The 17,005-nt window shown below is 37.3% G+C and overlaps 1 protein-coding gene and 2 pseudogenes across 1 annotated transcript; all 3 read right to left on the bottom strand.

The window, feature by feature from the left end:
* Positions 1-303: 303 nt before the first annotated feature.
* Positions 304-2,603, bottom strand: LOC145620498 (L-type lectin-domain containing receptor kinase IV.1 pseudogene; annotated as a pseudogene).
* Positions 2,604-10,310: 7,707 nt separating this feature from the next.
* Positions 10,311-12,687, bottom strand: LOC145620489 (L-type lectin-domain containing receptor kinase IV.2 pseudogene; annotated as a pseudogene).
* A 1,271-nt stretch (positions 12,688-13,958) lies between these two features.
* Positions 13,959-16,302, bottom strand: LOC145624581 (L-type lectin-domain containing receptor kinase IV.2-like). The gene has a single exon (XM_081677633.1). It carries the CDS (start codon positions 16,155-16,157, stop codon positions 14,151-14,153), a length of 2,007 nt encoding a protein of 668 aa, XP_081533759.1. The 5' UTR covers positions 16,158-16,302; the 3' UTR covers positions 13,959-14,150.
* Between the last annotated feature and the right edge of the window lie 703 nt (positions 16,303-17,005).

The following is a 17,005-nucleotide window of genomic DNA, read 5'->3' as shown; positions in this document are numbered from 1 at the left end:
GTTTCACTGCTAATACATTTTTGTTTTTAAAGAATACTTGTTTCACATACCCTTGTAGTCTGTTCTGGTATGGGAAAATTGCTGTTTCAGAAGTTTGTTGATTTTTGGAGGAAACTGATATTAGATATGCAAATAGTGAGCTCTTAATAGTTGGAGATTCTAAGTATTCTAGGGTATATCTAGCAGCTTCTTTCCCTTGAATGACCTTGAGCAATCGATTGACCCTGTATGATTACGGTCTAGACTATAGAGAAAAAATGGCTAATCGTGGTTAGATCATTGAATTTTTTTTTTTAAATTTTGCATAAACAGAAGGTTGTTGAATAAAGGAAAGGATACCAATTTCTGAAGAATAGCATATAATGAGACATGTTCCAACATTGTACAGTAGATTTACTTAGCTGTACTGCAAGTAGATCGGTTTAACAAGAAGCTAAGGTAGACTAACTCAATATTCAGCGGCCATATTGAAGGACTGAATTTGTGCTAGACATATCTCCATGAGAGATAGTTCCAGATGATGGTGGATATGATGGAAATGAAACTGATTTCCCCAATACCTCACCAAAGAAAATGCCACTAACAGTTTCATAGTCAGATGGTATTTCAGGCAAAGTTGCACTTCCATTAAGAAACTGTACTGCTTGCCTCATAGTCGGCCTTTCTTCTGACTTAGGATGCAAACAGAGAAGGCCTAATTTCAATACAAGCTCCATTTCATTTTCCTGATAATCACCTTCCACTGCAGGATCACTTGCCATAAGAATTTCCCCCCTTCTCCAACAGTCGTAAACCCAGTCACTGAGGAAATCCTCTGCAACATCATCCGTCTGCTTTCCCATTGGCCTCCTCCCACAACCCACCTCAAGTAAAAACATTCCAAAAGCATAAACATCAGAGCTGGTGGTAGGTTTCTGCGTTCTACTGACTTCGGGTGCAATGTATCCAATGGTACCTACCACATGAGTGGTTTGAGGATCAATTGTATGATCATACAGTCTGGCCAGACCAAAATCTCCCAATTTTGCATTCATCTCAGCATCTAACAGGACATTACTTGCCTTCACATCTCGGTGAAGGACAACTTGTTCCCACTCCTCATGGAGGTATAAAAGGGCAGAGGCCACCCCTTTAATGATGTTGTATCTCTTGGACCAACATAAATTTGGCTCATCATCCTTGCCAAAGAGGTACTTGTCTAGGCTCCCATTAGGCATATACTCGTAGACCAAAAGAAGCTCCCCTTTTCTTCTGCAGTAACCTAGTAGTGGAACCAGGTTTCTATGACTTAGCCTTCTCATACAAGAAATCTCCGCAACAAATTCTTTCATCCCTTGTTTCGAGTCATGGGATACTCGTTTCACAGCAACCTGGTGACTTATAGAAGGCAGTTTACCCTTGTAGACCTTCCCAAAACCACCAATTCCAAGAAGCTCTGATTTTTTAAAACCTTTTGTTGCTACATGGAGATCTTTGAATGTATATCTATGAGTAGTATATTCCTTTTCCCAAGGTTCAACCAATTCTTCATACTTCTTCCTCCATAAAACCCAAACAGCTGCAGCAATCATTAGTAACAATAGTAAAACTACAAAAAGTAGAACTGGAAAAATAAGTTTGTTTAGGATTTGCTTTTGATGTTTGTCTTGTGGAAGTGATGGAAGCTTGGAAGGATCTAAATCTTCCGCTTTCCCACTTTGATTCCAGCTCCATCCTAGTATGTAATGACGATTTGATAGAAGGCCAGTAGAAGAAGTGAAACCAACATGCATGGAATGAAGTAGTAAAGCAGAAAGATCAAGGTGCTTAGACAGTAAACACTTGCTAGGCTTTGGATCTCTAAATGGAGCTAGTGTTACATTCAATAACATCTCAACCTCATCATAGTCTATCCAAATTTGCATTGGTTTCCCACTATTTAGCAGCAGGGTTTTGTTTGACCTTTCTTTGTCAGAGTAGTATGCTGCTGAAGCAGCATCAACAGATATGAGGCTGTTGACATCAATCCCAACATGGTTACCATCAATATCTTCGACATCAGGATTTTTGACAGTGTCTAATTCTACAGCAACTATATGATTAGAAGAACGGCCATTGGTGGAAGTATTAAAGAGTCCTAGGTACGCAGCTGGGAGAGTATGTTGGAAATTTGTGGTAGGACTAATAACAAAAACGATTCCATGGCCTGAAATATTTTGAACTTGAGGAAACATTGCAAAAACAAAAGTGGTAGAGAATGATAAATGATTTGGTTTGAAGATCACGGGATGTGGATAGAAAGCATGGGAAAGACTAGCAGGTGTATGGTTTGACATCCGGAGAAGACCATTTGGGAGGATAGTCGCGATTCCATCAACTTGAAGTTTATTGAGGGAACCTTGGAAACCATTGTAGATGAACTGTGTTTCATCTTGAGCAAAGATTTGTACAGCTAATACAAGAACAAGTATAAGAATCATTGTTATTAACTAGTGGAGGTATTCAGGATTCAGGAACAATGGCCATTTGAGGCATAAGAGGTATATTTTCAAGGGTAGTTTATCTTTCTTTTTTTCCTTTGTATTAAATGTCTTATGTGTTGATCAAAGAATATTTGGATAAATTCAAATGAGTGATACAAAATGTCTTGTAAATGTTTTTTGGAGTAAAGTGATAAGTCTTTTGAAAAGTCGCTTAGATGTTCTATGAAATTAGAGACCAGAAATTACTTTTACTTGGCTGTCTGAAAGTGATGTGTATATGCCTTATTCAATATTCCACTTAATAACCTACAAATTAAGGAAAGCTGATATAACCTGTCAAAAAATGAAAATGACAACTGAAATAAATATTTTAACTGAGATAGAGGGCATAAGTACGTAACACTAGAGCTGTCAAAAGTTGACCCGACCTGAAATACCGACTCAAACCAAATTATTAACCAAACATGCTTAACCCAAAAAAATGGTGACCCAAACCCGACCTGACCCGAGCTGAAACCAACCCTAGACCCGAGTTGACCCGAGTATGTGAGACCCGAACCCAAACATGAACTGACCTGAAGATGACCCGATCTGGATGGGTGGAACCATCCAATTTGCCTTTAATTGGCCAATTTACCAGTTTACAACTTGCAGCGATTTCATTAACTCAAGCCTACCACGAACACTTATGACAACAAATAATGATCATATATGGTTTCAAATGATATTACATGACCCCGAGATGTATTCCCTAAAATTTCAAAACTTTTCAACACCGGGCCCCAAAACCTCCAAAATTTCTCAAAAAGCATGGATATTATACTTCAATAATAGAATTTTTTAACTTTTTTCGCCCAGAAATAAAAATTGTCGAAATGTTTACCATGGTCCTTAATATCCTTCGGGAGTCCAATTGGGTGGGTAGAACCATCCAATTTGCCTTTAAACGACCAATTTACCAATTTACAACTTGCCCTGATTTTATTAACTCAAGCTTACCACGAACATTTATGACAACATATAATGATCATATATAGATCCAAATGGCATTATATGACCCCGAGATATTTTCTCAAAAATCTCAAGGTTTTTCGACCCCGGGCCGCGAAAACTACAAAATTTCTCAAAAAAGCGTGGATATTAGACTTCAATTTTGGAATTTTTTGACTTTTTTTTTCGCCCGGAAATAAAAATTGATGAAATGTTTACCATGGTCTCTAATACCCTCTGGGAGTCCAATTGGGTGGGTGGGACCATCTAATTCGTCTTTAAACGGCCAATTAACTAGTTTACAACTTGCACCGATTTCATTAAATCAAGCCTACCACGAACATTTATGACAGCATATAATGATCACATATGGTTCCAAACGGAATTATATGATCCCGAGATGTATCTCCTAAAATTTAAATACTTTTAGACACCAGGCCCTAAAACCTCCAAAATTCCTTAAAAAACGTGGACATTAGCCTTCAATTTTGGAATTTTTTTTTACTTTTTTTCGCCCGGAAATAAAAATTGCCACAATGTTATCACCATGGTCCCTAATACCCTCCTGGAGTTCAATTTGGTGGGTGGAACCATCCAATTCGTCTTTAAACGACCAATTTACCAATTTACAACTTGCACCGATTTCATTAATTCAAGCCTATCACGGACATTTATAACCACAAATAATGATCATATATGGTTCCAAATGACATTATATGACCCCGAGATATATCTCGTAAAATCTCAAGACTTTTCGACATCGGGCCCCGAAACCTCCGAAATTTCTCAAAAAGCGTGGGTATAACCTTCAATTTTGGAATTTTTAGACTTGCTTTCGCCCGGAAATAAAAATTTCCGAAATGTTTACCATTTTCCTTAATACCCTCCGAGAGTTCAATTGGGTGGGTGAAACAATCCAATTTGCCTTTAAACGACCAATTTACCGGTTTGCAACTTGCACCGATTTCATTAACTCAAGCCTACCACAAACACTTATGACAACAAATAATGATCATATATGGTTCCAAATGACTTTATATGACCTCGAGATGCATTCCCAAAAATCCCAAGACTTTTCAGCACCGAGCCCTGAAACCTCCAAATTTTTTCAAAAAGTGTGGATATTAGACTTCAATTTTTGAATTACTTTGACTTTTTTCGCTCAAAAAAAATAATTGCCAAAATGTTTAACAAGGTCCGTAGTACCCTCCAAGAGTCCAATTGGGTGGGTGGAACCATCCATTTTGCCTTTAAACGGCCAATTTACCGCTTTACGACTTGCACCGATTTCATTAACTCAAGTCTACCACGAACATTTATAACAACATATAATGATTATATAGGATTCCAAATGGCATTATATGACCCCGAGATGTATCCCTTAAATTTTCGAGACTTTTCGACACCGGGCCACGAAATCTCCAAAATTTATCAAAAAGCGTGGATATAGCCTTCAATTTTAGAATTTTGACTTTTTTACCCGTAAATAAAAATTGTCCAAATGTTTACCATGGTCCCTGATACCCGCCAAGAGTCCAATTGGGTGGATGGAACCATCCAATTTGCCTTTAAATGACTAATTTACTGATTTACAACTTTCACCGATTTCATTAACTCAAGCCTAACACGAACATTTATGACAACATATAATGATCATATATAGATCCAAACGACATTATATTACCCCGAGATGTATTCTCTAAAATCTCAAGGCTTTTCGACACCGGGCCCCGAAACCTCAAAAATTTCTCAAAAAGCGTGGATATAAGCCTTCAATTTTGGAATATTTTGACTTTTTTCGCCCGGAAATAAAAATTGCCGAAATTTTTACCATGGTTCCTAATACTCTCCGAGAGTCCAATTGGCTAGGCGGAACCATCCAATTTTCCTTTAAACAGCTAATTTACCAGTTTACAACTTGCACCGATTTCATTAATTCAAACCAACCACGAACATTTATTACAACATATAATGATCATATATGGTTCCAAACGGCATTATATTACCCCGAGATGTATCCCCTAAAATCTTATTGCATGCCTTTTGACACCAGGCCCGGAAACCTTCGAAATTTCTCAAAAAGCGTGGATATTAGCCTTTAATTTTGAAAACATTTGACTTTTTTTCGCCCCGAAATAAAAATTGACGAAATGTTTACCAAGGTTTCTAATACCCTCTCGGAGTCCAATTGGGTGGATAGGACCATCCAATTCGCCTTTAAACGGACAATTTACCGGTTTACAGCTTGCACCGATTTCATTAAATTAAGCTTACCTCGAACATTTATGACAACATATAATGATCATATATGGTTCTAAACGGCACTATATGACCCCGAGATGTATCTCCTTAAGTTTCAAGACTTTTAGACACCAGGCCCTAAAACCTCCAAATTTTCTTAAAAAGCGTGGATATTAGCCTTTAATTTTGGAATTTTTTAATTTTTTATCGCCCGGAAATAAAAATTGCCGAAATATTTACTATGATCCCTAATATCCTCCGGGAGTCCAATTGGGTGGGTGTAACCATCCAATTTGTCTTTAAACGACCAATTTACAAGTTTACAACTTGCACCAATTTTATTAAATCAAGCCTACTACGAACATTTATAACAATATATAATGATCATATATGGTTTCAAACGGTATTATATGACTTCGAGATGTATCCCCTAAAATTTCAAAGCTTTTCGACACCCGGCCTCGAAACCTCCAAAATTTCTGAAAAAGCGTGGACCTTAGCCTTCAATTTTGGAATATTATGACTTTTTTTCGCCCGGAAATAAAAATTACTAAAAAGTTTACCATGGTACCTAGTATCCTCTGGGAGTCTAAATTGTTGGGTGGAACCATCCAATTTGCCTTTAAACGACCAATTTACCAGTTTACAACTTGCACCGATTTCATTAACTCAAGGCTACCACAAACATTTATGTCAACATATAATGATCATATATGATTCCAAATGGCATTATATGACCCCGAGATGTATTCCCTAAAATCTCAAGGAATTTCGACACCGTGCCCCGAAACCTCAAAAATTTCTCAAAAAGCGTGGATATAAGCCTTCAATTTTGGAATTTTTTGACTTTTTTTGTCCGAAAATAAAAATTGCCGAAATTTTTACCATGGTCCCTTATAACCTCCAGGAGTCCAATTGGGTGGGTGTATCCATCCAATTTGCCTTTAAACGACCAATTTACCGGTTTATAACTTGCACCGATTTCATTAAATCAAGCCTACCACGAATATTTATGACAACATAATATGATCATAAATGATTCCAAACGGCATTATATGACCCCAAAATGTATCCCCTAAAATCTCAAGACTTTTCAATTGGGGTGGGTGGAACCATCCAATTTGCCTTTAAACGACCAATTTACCGGTTTGCAACCTGCACCGATTTCATTAACTCAAGCCTACCACGAACACTTATGACAACAAATAATGATCATATATGGTTCCAAATGACATTATATGACCCCAAGATGATTCCCTAAAATTTCAAGACTTTTCAACACCGGGCCCTGAAAACCTCCAAAATTTTTTCAAAAAGCGTGGATATTAGACTTCAATATAATTTTGGATTTTTTTTGAATTTTTTTCGCTTAAAAATAATAATTGCCGAAATGTTTACCAAGGTCCCTAGTACACTCCGGAAGTCCAATTGGGGGGAGAAACCATCCAATTTGCCTTTAAACGACTAATTTATTGGTTTACGACTTGCACCAATTTAATTAACTCAAGTCTACCACGAACATTTATGACAACATATAATGATTATATAGGATTCCAAACGGCATTATATGACCTCGAGATTTATCCCTTAAATTTTCTAGACTTTTCGACACCGAACTCCGAATCCTCTAAAATTTCTTAAAAAGCGTGGATATTAGCCTTCAATTTTGAAATTTTTGACTTTTTTTTCGCTCAAAAATAAAAATTACTGAAATGTTTACCATGGTCCCTAATGCCGTCCGGGAGTCCCATTGGATGGGTGGAACCATCCAATTTGCCTTTAAACAACCAATTTACTATACCGATTTACAACTTGCATCGATATCATTAACTCAAGCCTACCACGAACATTTATAACAACAAATAATGATCATATATGGTTCCAAACAACATTATATAACCCCCGAGATGTATCCCCTACAATTTCAAGACTTTTCGAAACTGAGCCTCGAAACCTCAAAAAATTTAAAAAAGTGTGGATATTAGCCTTCAATTTTGAAAATTTTTGATTTTTTTTCGCCCGGAAATAAAAATTGCCCAAATGTTTATCATGGTCCCTAATACCCGTCGGGAGTCCAATTGGGTGGATGGAACCATCCAATTAGCCTTTAAATGGCTGATTTACTAATTTACAACTTTCACCGATTTCATTAACTCAAGCCTACCACGAACATTTATGACAACATATAATGATCATACATAGATACAAACGACATTATATGACCCCAAAATGTATTCTCTAAAATCTCAAGGCTTTTCGACACCGGGCTCCGAAACCTCCAAAATTTCTCAAAAAGCGTGGATATAAGTCTTCCATTTTGGAATATTTTGACTTTTATTTCGCCCGAAAATAAAAATTGCCGAAATTTTTACCATGGTTCCTAATACCTTCTGGGAGTCCAATTGGTTGGGTGGAATCATCCAATTTTCCTTTAAACAACCAATTTACCGGTTTACAACTTGCGTCGATTTCATTAACTCAAGCCTACCACGAACATTTATGACAACATATAATGATCATATATGGTTCCAAACAGCATTATATGACCCCCGAAATTTATCCCCTTGAATTTCAAAACTTTTCAACACTGGATCCCGAAACCTCCAAAATTTCGCAAAATGCGTGGATATTAGACTTCAATTTTGGAATTTTTTGACTTTTTTTTGCCCGTATATAAAAATTGCCGTAATGATTACAATGGTCCCTAATACCCTCCGGGAGTCCACCTGGCTAGGTGCAACCATCCAATTTGCCTTTAAACAGCCTAGTTACCGGTTTACAAATTGCACCGATTTCATTAACTCAAACCTACAACGAACATTTATGAGAACAAATAATTATCATATATGGTTCCAAACGACATTATATGACCCCGAAATATATTCCCTAAATTTTCAAAACTTTTCGACACCGGTTCTCGAAACCTCCAAAATTTCTTAAAAAGCGTGGATATTAGACTTCAATTTTAGAATTTTTTTAACTTTTTTTTCACTCGGAAATAAAAATTGTCGAAATATTAACCATGGTTCCTAATACCCTCCGGGAGTCCGATTGGGTGGGTGGAACCATCTAATTTGCCTTTAAACGACCAATTTACCGATTTACAACTTGCACCGATTTCATTAACTCAAGCCTACCACGAACATTTATGGCAACATATAATGATCATATAAAGATCCAAACGACATTATATGACCTCGAGATGTATTCTCTAAAATCTCAAGGCTTTTCGACACCGGCTCGGAAACCCCCAAAATTTCTCAAAAAGCGTGGATATAAACCTTCAATTTTGGAATTTTTTGACTTTTTTTTCGCCCGAATTTAAAATTGACGAAATGTTTACCAAGGTCCCTAATACCCTCCGGGAGTCCAATTGGGTGGGTAGAACCACATCCAATTTGCCTTTAAACGACCAATTTACTGGTTTACAACTTGCACCGATTTCATTAACTCAAGCCTACCACGAACATGACCCAAACCCGATAAAAAGTATGACCCGACTCAAGCGTGACCCGACTCAAGCATGACCCAACCCAAACCCGACCCGCATAGGTTATGGAATAAATCTAAATTGACCCCACTCGAGTTGACCCGACCCACTCTTACCCGACCCAAACCCGACCCGTTTACCCGAATTGACAGCTCTACGTAACACATGTAATTCTATAGTTCACCATATATTGTTTACTTAATAGGTATTTGGTGTATTTCATTCTGATGGATTTTTTGGTCATTAGGTGAACTGTGTATGACATTGTAACAAGAAGAGAAGATAAGCTTCCTACGGTTCTATGACCGTGCACGAGGATTGAATCAATGCTACATACAATGATACAAAACAAGCAGATGCAGAGTTAGGTGATGGTGGAAATGGAGTTGGTGGTTTATAACACTCTGTAAGTTCCCTTAGGACCGCTGCTGTTACCTTCCTGTCATCCAAAACTTGCATTAATTGCCATAATTAATATTGGTTCGTTTAATTAGTTTTCATAAGTTAATGTTATGGTGAACTGGTGATGAGTATTACATGTTCTAGGTGATACAGCTCCTTCTAAACACTTTCATTCAATTTTGTTTTTACTCGTATTTTTCAATAAATTCGCGTTCACACTCCTACTATCATGGAGTGAAATTGCACACAAATTTCGCCATAATTCCTTCAAACTACTACACTTTTACTCTATGTAAGGTACTTGATCTTTTTCCTTTGCACTAAATGCCTGATTTAATTTGGGGCTTAGTAATGGATTATGACCCCGGTTGTACGATACCCTGGTGTCAAGTCGCTTAAATATTGACCTGGATGGCCTATGATATTTAAGACCTGTATACGTGAAAAAATTGTGTACTATGCTCTATTAACGTCGATTACTTAACTTGATGATAATTTCTAAGTACTATTAATAAGGGCAGCTGAAAAGTATGTAAGAAAATTCAACAAGGTAGATGGATAGATGCCTAGATTGCTCACCTATGATCTTTCATCAAATTGTCCTTTTTTCCTACATACTCTGTTCCTAAAATTTGGGCAATGTTTTATTTCTTCTTTTAAGAGTCACATTAAATAAAAATACTATAGTAGGCATGAAATGTTGATGCCATCAGTAAAGAATCAAAGAAGCACTAACATGACTTATATTCACACCTAAATATTGGTCAAAAAAAATTTACAATGAAATGTTTAGTCATTAAGTGAATTATGTATAACACTAAAACAAGTGAAGTGTACGAGCATCGTATGATTCAACGACCATGAAAGAGGATTGAATCAGAACTAGAAACAGAACACAGTGATGCCGAGTCAGGTGTTTGTGGAAATGGAGTTGATGGTTCACATGACTCTGTGTAAGACTTTTTAGAGAATTTGTTGTTTCTGTCATCCAAAAGTTGCATTACTTGCCTCATGCTAGGCCTCTCTTGAGGATTGTTATGGCAACACATCAATCCTAACCTCAAAATAAGCTCCATTTCTTCGGAAATGTAGTTAACCACCAGCCTAGGATCGATTGTCTTAAGAAGTTCTCCGTTTTCCCAGCACTGGAGCACCCAATCCACCAGATTTTCTTCTTCAAGGGAGTGTCGGGATATTGCCCTCCTTCCGCAAACCACCTCAAGTATAAACATTCCAAAACCAAAAACATCGGTACTAGTAGTTGGTTTTCCTGTGATGGTTAGCTCTGGTGCAATGTATCCGATTGTTCCAACCACACGGGTAGTTCTTGGGCCGGTATCATGATCATATAATCTCGAAAGACCAAAGTCACCTAGACGAGCACTCATGCTAGCATCCAAAAGAACATTACTTGCTTTTACATCTCTATGAAGAACAACTTGTTCCCACTCTTCATGCAGGTATAGCAAGGCAGATGCCACACCTTTGATGATTTTGATTCTCTGATGCCAGAATATGTTTGGTTTCTCGTCACTGAAGAGAAACTTGTCAAGGCTTCCATTAGGCATGTAATCATACACTAAAAGAAGCTCACCCTTTCTCCGACAATAACCGAGAAGTTGTACCAAGTTTCTATGCCTTAGCCTTCTCATGCTGGCAATTTCAGCCACAAATTCTCTCAAACCTTGTTTGGAATCATGTGAGACTCTTTTGACTGCTACTTGGGTATTGGAATGAGGCAATGTACCTTTGTAAACCTTTCCGAAACCTCCCGAACCCAGAAGCTCACTCTCTTTAAACCCTTTTGTGGCTATGTATAGATCCCTGTACAAAAATCTGTTTACAGAAAACTCTGACTCCCAGACCTCGTGTAATTCTTCATACTTATTCCTTCTTATGATCACATACACAACTAGGAAAATACTGATGAAACATACTATTAGCACAACTAGAAGAACTACAACAACAAGACTTAATTTCTTTCTTGGATGTTTTAGTCGGGGAAGTGAAGGAAGCTTAGAAGGGTCTAAGCTTTGAGCTAGGCCACTTTGATTCCAACTCCATCCTAGTATGTAGTGTGTATTAGTCGATAATCCAGTAGATGAAGAAAACCCGATATATACTGGATTCACTATAACCTTAGATAGATCAATATGAGTTGACAAGAGAGAATGATTTGGTTTTGGTTCTTCAATAGGAGCCAATTTCACATTCACTAACATCTTCAGAGCATCATAATCTATCCATACTTGTATCGGCTTTCCACTTGTAAGCTGCAAGCTCTTATTCTTCCTTTCTTTATCAGAAAAGTACATTGCAGAAGCTGCACTTATTGATTTCAGACCATTAACATCGATTCCAACATGGTTGGCATCAATATCTTCAAAAAGTGCATTCTGAACTGTATCTAATTCCACTGCAAATACATGATTTGCAGGAGAACCATTGTTGGAAGAATTAAAAAGCCCCAAGTATTCAGCTGGAACTGTGTGGCTGAAATCCATAGACGATGAGATGACAAACGCGATCCCATGTCCACTATGTGGTATATCCAATTCTCGGTATATAGCAAACACAAATGAAGTAGAAAAAGAAACATTTGTGTCCAATTTCAGAAGGGTTTTATAGAAAGCATGACCCTTCTGCAGCTTTGTGGTGTTAGTCAGTTGCAATAAGCCATTAGGATGAATATGTGCAAGGCCGTCGAGATGAAGGCCTGCTTCTGTAAAACCATGATAAATAAACTGGTTTTGTTGTTCAGAAAAGGCAGATATTGTGCTAAGTAAGAAAAGAACTATAAGAATCTGTTTTCTGAAAGATATAGACATTAGACATAGAACAGAAGTGAATCATAGGATTGTAGTTTTGTAATTGAATAACAAATGGGCTATACTATATGATTAAATAAAAATCACTGATTTACTTTATGATCACAAAAAACTGAGGTAAACATACTTGCAAAAGTTGCTGCTTGACTGCTTGTGGTTTACTTCAGAAGTCAAAGAATTGTGCCTCCTTAATTTTTGTTTAAAATATTGAGCAGTTGGATCAATTCAACAAGAAAATTTCAACTTCTAGGAAATAACAAGTTTGAAAAGAGTAATAAAACTTGATGTTTATCACGTACAAGACTTAAATGGGTGGATAGAAATCAAGTCAAATTATCACTACTCAAGGAAATGTGATGCATAAGTGATGTAACAATGGTCCTCTAGAGATGGCCAGTGGGACGGGTTAGATTGATCCAACTCGCTCAGCTTAGCTACCGGGCCATGGTGGGACCGGCTCAGACTAGTCTACTAAGTGAGAGGGTTGGCTCCCCTCCCTCCCCCCCTCTCTGGCTTCATATGCCGTTAGTTGTCACGTGTCCCTATCCTCCATCCCGGACCACTGACCGTCCCTAATCCTCCCTCTTATTGGATTTAAATGTTCAATTTAGGTAGACTAGAGTGAGTATGATTGACAAACTAATATAACAGCAAATTACGTGTCCAAATTATTAACATCTCAAGATATCTCAAAATACTGTCTTAAAATTTTATACAATTTGTAAATGATGTTCAAGATTATATGAATAACACAGAAGCTAGTACTAAGTTTAATTATGTTTGGTGTTTGTCTAGAAGTTTAAAGAAAATCCATCCAAAATTCAAAGTTTTTGACTTTTAAACTACCTAATAAAGTAATGGAAAAATGACTGATAATTATAATATTCTAAAGTGAGCACCAAATCATCAACAATTGACTCTTTCAACAGTTCAGACATGTCTTTGATTAATATTTGATTGTGAAAAGACAGAAGTACAACTTGGAAATTTCCTTTGAACATTGTAATCAGGTCTTTGGAAAATATAACAGATTAAAAAAAGAATTGCATGGAATAATAAGAATTACCTACCCTACTAATTTAATAAATCTTGTGGCAAAAGTATTAATCAAAGGATTATAGGACCCAACAAATTATGCTGATTAGTTCTGCCAAAGAAAGTTAATCAGTAATCTATATTTTCTAAACAGCATTAATTCAGAAAAGGTAAGAAGAAATTCTGATGTTCTTGACTCTAACGCTTTCAGACATCGGTTTCACTGAGACAGATATGATCATTTCACATTCAAACACAAATCGCTTTCAACATATTATTGAAGATTAGACAAACTAAAAACATTATAAGCAAGTTATCAAAGAAAATATTCGAAAATAAATACTGTTCCTGAAGGGCTTTCAGACAGCGATTTTACTAACTTGTTCTCAATGACCAAAGTAAATCAGGCTAACTTGAGACGCGCTCAAGTAAAATTAGCCTCAGAAAGTCAGAATATTCTATGAAAAATTTGTACAAGGGAGCTTTCATTCAGCAATTTCACATGATAGATATGATAATTAAACGGTGACCTTCATACAACAGTTGTTCATCAAGCCAACTTGAAACATTATAACAAAAAGGTGGCCTGAGAAAATTCCCTGGAAAATTACTTAAAATATCAGAAACTACATTACAAAACCTTGCAGAAGCAGGGTTGGTTATGAGCTTACATGTAGTATGGACCATACAATATGAACTAAACTATCGACCAACATGTAGTATGGATTCACTGCTATATGAAACATTAGCAAAGTTGCCTTCAGAAGATGTAGGATACGAACCCAAAGTTTGATTATTGAATGTAGTGTGAGCAGCTTTAGTATCAAAAGGAACCATCTCAGGCAGAGCATTATCTCCATTCAGAAACTGCATAACTTGCCTCATGTTAGGTCTTCCTTCAGGCTTTGGATAACAGCAAACCATGCCTAGCTTCAAAACTAGTTCCAATTCTTCCACAACGTAATTCCCTCCTAATTTAGGATCACTTGCCTCAACAAGCGCCCCTTTCTTCCAGCATTCATACACCCAATCAATCAAATACGTTTCTTCGTTTGGACCTTGAAGGCTAATAGGACTCCTTCCACAGGCAACTTCAAGGATGAACACCCCAAATGAAAACACATCAGTGCTAGTAGTTGCCTTTCCCTTTCTAGTGAGCTCGGGTGCAAGATATCCAACAGTTCCAACGACATGGGTAGTCTGAGGATTGGTACCATGATCATATAACCTTGCTAGTCCAAAGTCACCTAGCCTTGCATTCATGTCAGCATCTAGTAGAATGTTACTAGCCTTAACATCTCGATGCACAATGACTTGCTCCCACTCTTCATGAAGGTATACAAGCGCAGAAGCCACACCACGAATGATCTTGAACCTTGCACTCCATGAAAGACTTGGGTTTTCATCTTCATAAAGATACTTGTCAAGACTGCCATTAGGCATGTAATCATAGACTAAGAGCAACTCTCCTTTCCTTCGACAATACCCTAGGAGTTGTACCAGATTACGGTGCCTTAACCTCCCCATACAAGCAACTTCTGCAACAAATTCTCTCATTCCTTGCCCTGAACCATGTGAAACTCTCTTAACAGCAACTTCAAGTTTCGGTGAACTTAAAATCCCCTTATAAACCTTCCCAAAACCTCCAGCTCCCAACAGCTCCTTATCTTTAAACCCCTTTGTAGCTTTGTAAAGATCCTTAAACGAAAATCTCTGCAGGAGGTATTCTTGCTCCCAATCTTCCATTACTTCCTCGAATTTCTTCCTTCTTATGACATAAAAAACTATCCCAATTGTTACCACTATCACTGATATCACAATCAGCAGGATCATGGAGCCTATACTCAATTTCCTCCCTCGACTTCCATAACGAGGAAGCGTAGGAAGCTTTGATAAATCGAGTCTTTGAGCCTCCTCCCTGCCATGGGCAAAGCTCCACCCAAGTAGATAGTGACGACTAGCCACTGACCCAGTAGATGAAGAGAAACCAACATACATGGTGTCTGTTAGAACTTCAGAAAGATTGACATGTAATGATAACAAAGGCCTACTTGGTTTAGGGACTTCAATAGGAGCCATTGTTACCTGGACTAACATGTTTTTATGATTATAATCAATCCAAACCTGCATTCTTTTCGCGCTTATAAGATTCAGACTCTTATTCACTTTTTCAGCATCAGAATAATAAGCTGCTGAAGCTGATGCATTTGATATCAGACTATTGATATTAATCCCAGCATGGTTACTATCAATATCAGAGAATTCATAATCCTGAATGGTATCTAATTCCACAGCAAATATATGATCTGAAGGCATAAAATCTGATGAAGAATTAAAAAGACCGAAAAACTTGCCTGGAACACCATGGGGAAAGCTCATCGAAGGAGACAGAACAAACACAATTCCATGACCACTTATGGCTTGAATTTCAGGGTACATGGCAAAAACATAATGGGTGGAAAACGAAAGAGACGACGAAGAAGAGAAATTTAGAGGTTGTGGATGAAAAGCATGAGCAGTTAGCTGTTTTGTATAGTTTGTTAGCTGCAACAATCCATTAGATTGGACTGTTGCAGCTCCATCAATATGAAGATTGGCTTGTTGGAAGCCTTGATATATGAACTGCTTTGAATCTTGAGCAAAGATTGTGGGTGTTAATAAGATCCCAAAACAAATCACTATAATATGAAAAAAGATTTTGAAAGCCATGAAATAAAGAAGTTAAAACAGAGGATTTTCTGACATTAAACACAGCAAAATGAAGAGTTATAACATTTTTTCACTTCATTAACATAAAACAAATATTATATGGTTGGTACTTGGTAGGCTAAAGAGGGGAACCAAGAAAGATGGAGTCAATGAAATTGCCTTTGTAAAAGGGCAGCAAGTCAATCAAGTTAAAAGAAAAATCAAAGGCACTCTCCTATGAAAGTGACTGGTCACCAAAATAATGGAAATAAAGACCAAAGGTAGGATTAAAAAAATTCATAAACCTTGTGTCCTTTAGAATAATAAATACTTTTATTCACAAGGCTCGTGTTAAATGGACCACTCATTTCGCCTTATTGCCTAGGTCAGGTACTCGACACTATGATATTTGTTTACGGTCCTTTTTTAAGACTTTAACTTCATTTTTGGGGCTAAAATTTGTTTACAATGGATATGTGAATTCTATCTTTGTTTTTCTTTGTTTGGCTCTAACTAGAAATCTAAAGCGGAAGGGGAAAAAGAGAGGGAGGAAGGTAAGAACTAGAGGTGATAAAAAAAATCGGGCCGGGCCGGGCCTTAATACAATTTCTCGTACCCAAACCCGTAAAAAAGTAGCGTCTTTTCGGGTTTTCGGGTCGGGTTCGGGCTTTTTACTCAAAATGCGTTTTATGCTTGCCCAAACCCGCCCTATTTTCGGGCCCCTTTGCCAGAAGAAATTATTTTCACAGTCCACCCCTTTACAAACCAAATAGGACCAAATAGAGGAAACAGGGAAAACAAGTTTTCCGACTAGAGACTTTCCTTCCAACCAAACACTGCCTTAGATTTCATAATCACATTTATTATTT

Source organism: Chenopodium album, chromosome 3, assembly GCF_948465745.1.
Source record: "Chenopodium album chromosome 3, dcCheAlbu1.1, whole genome shotgun sequence".
In the NCBI taxonomy this organism is placed as follows: domain Eukaryota; kingdom Viridiplantae; phylum Streptophyta; class Magnoliopsida; order Caryophyllales; family Amaranthaceae; genus Chenopodium; species Chenopodium album.
The sequence above is the reverse complement of the archived record's forward strand: the minus strand, read 5'-3'. Positions and strand labels throughout refer to the sequence as shown.

Coding starts and splice junctions, on each gene's coding strand:
- LOC145624581 (XM_081677633.1), bottom strand. CDS start 16,157: ATGGCTTTCAAAATCTTTTTTCATATTATAGTGATTTGTTTTGGGATC.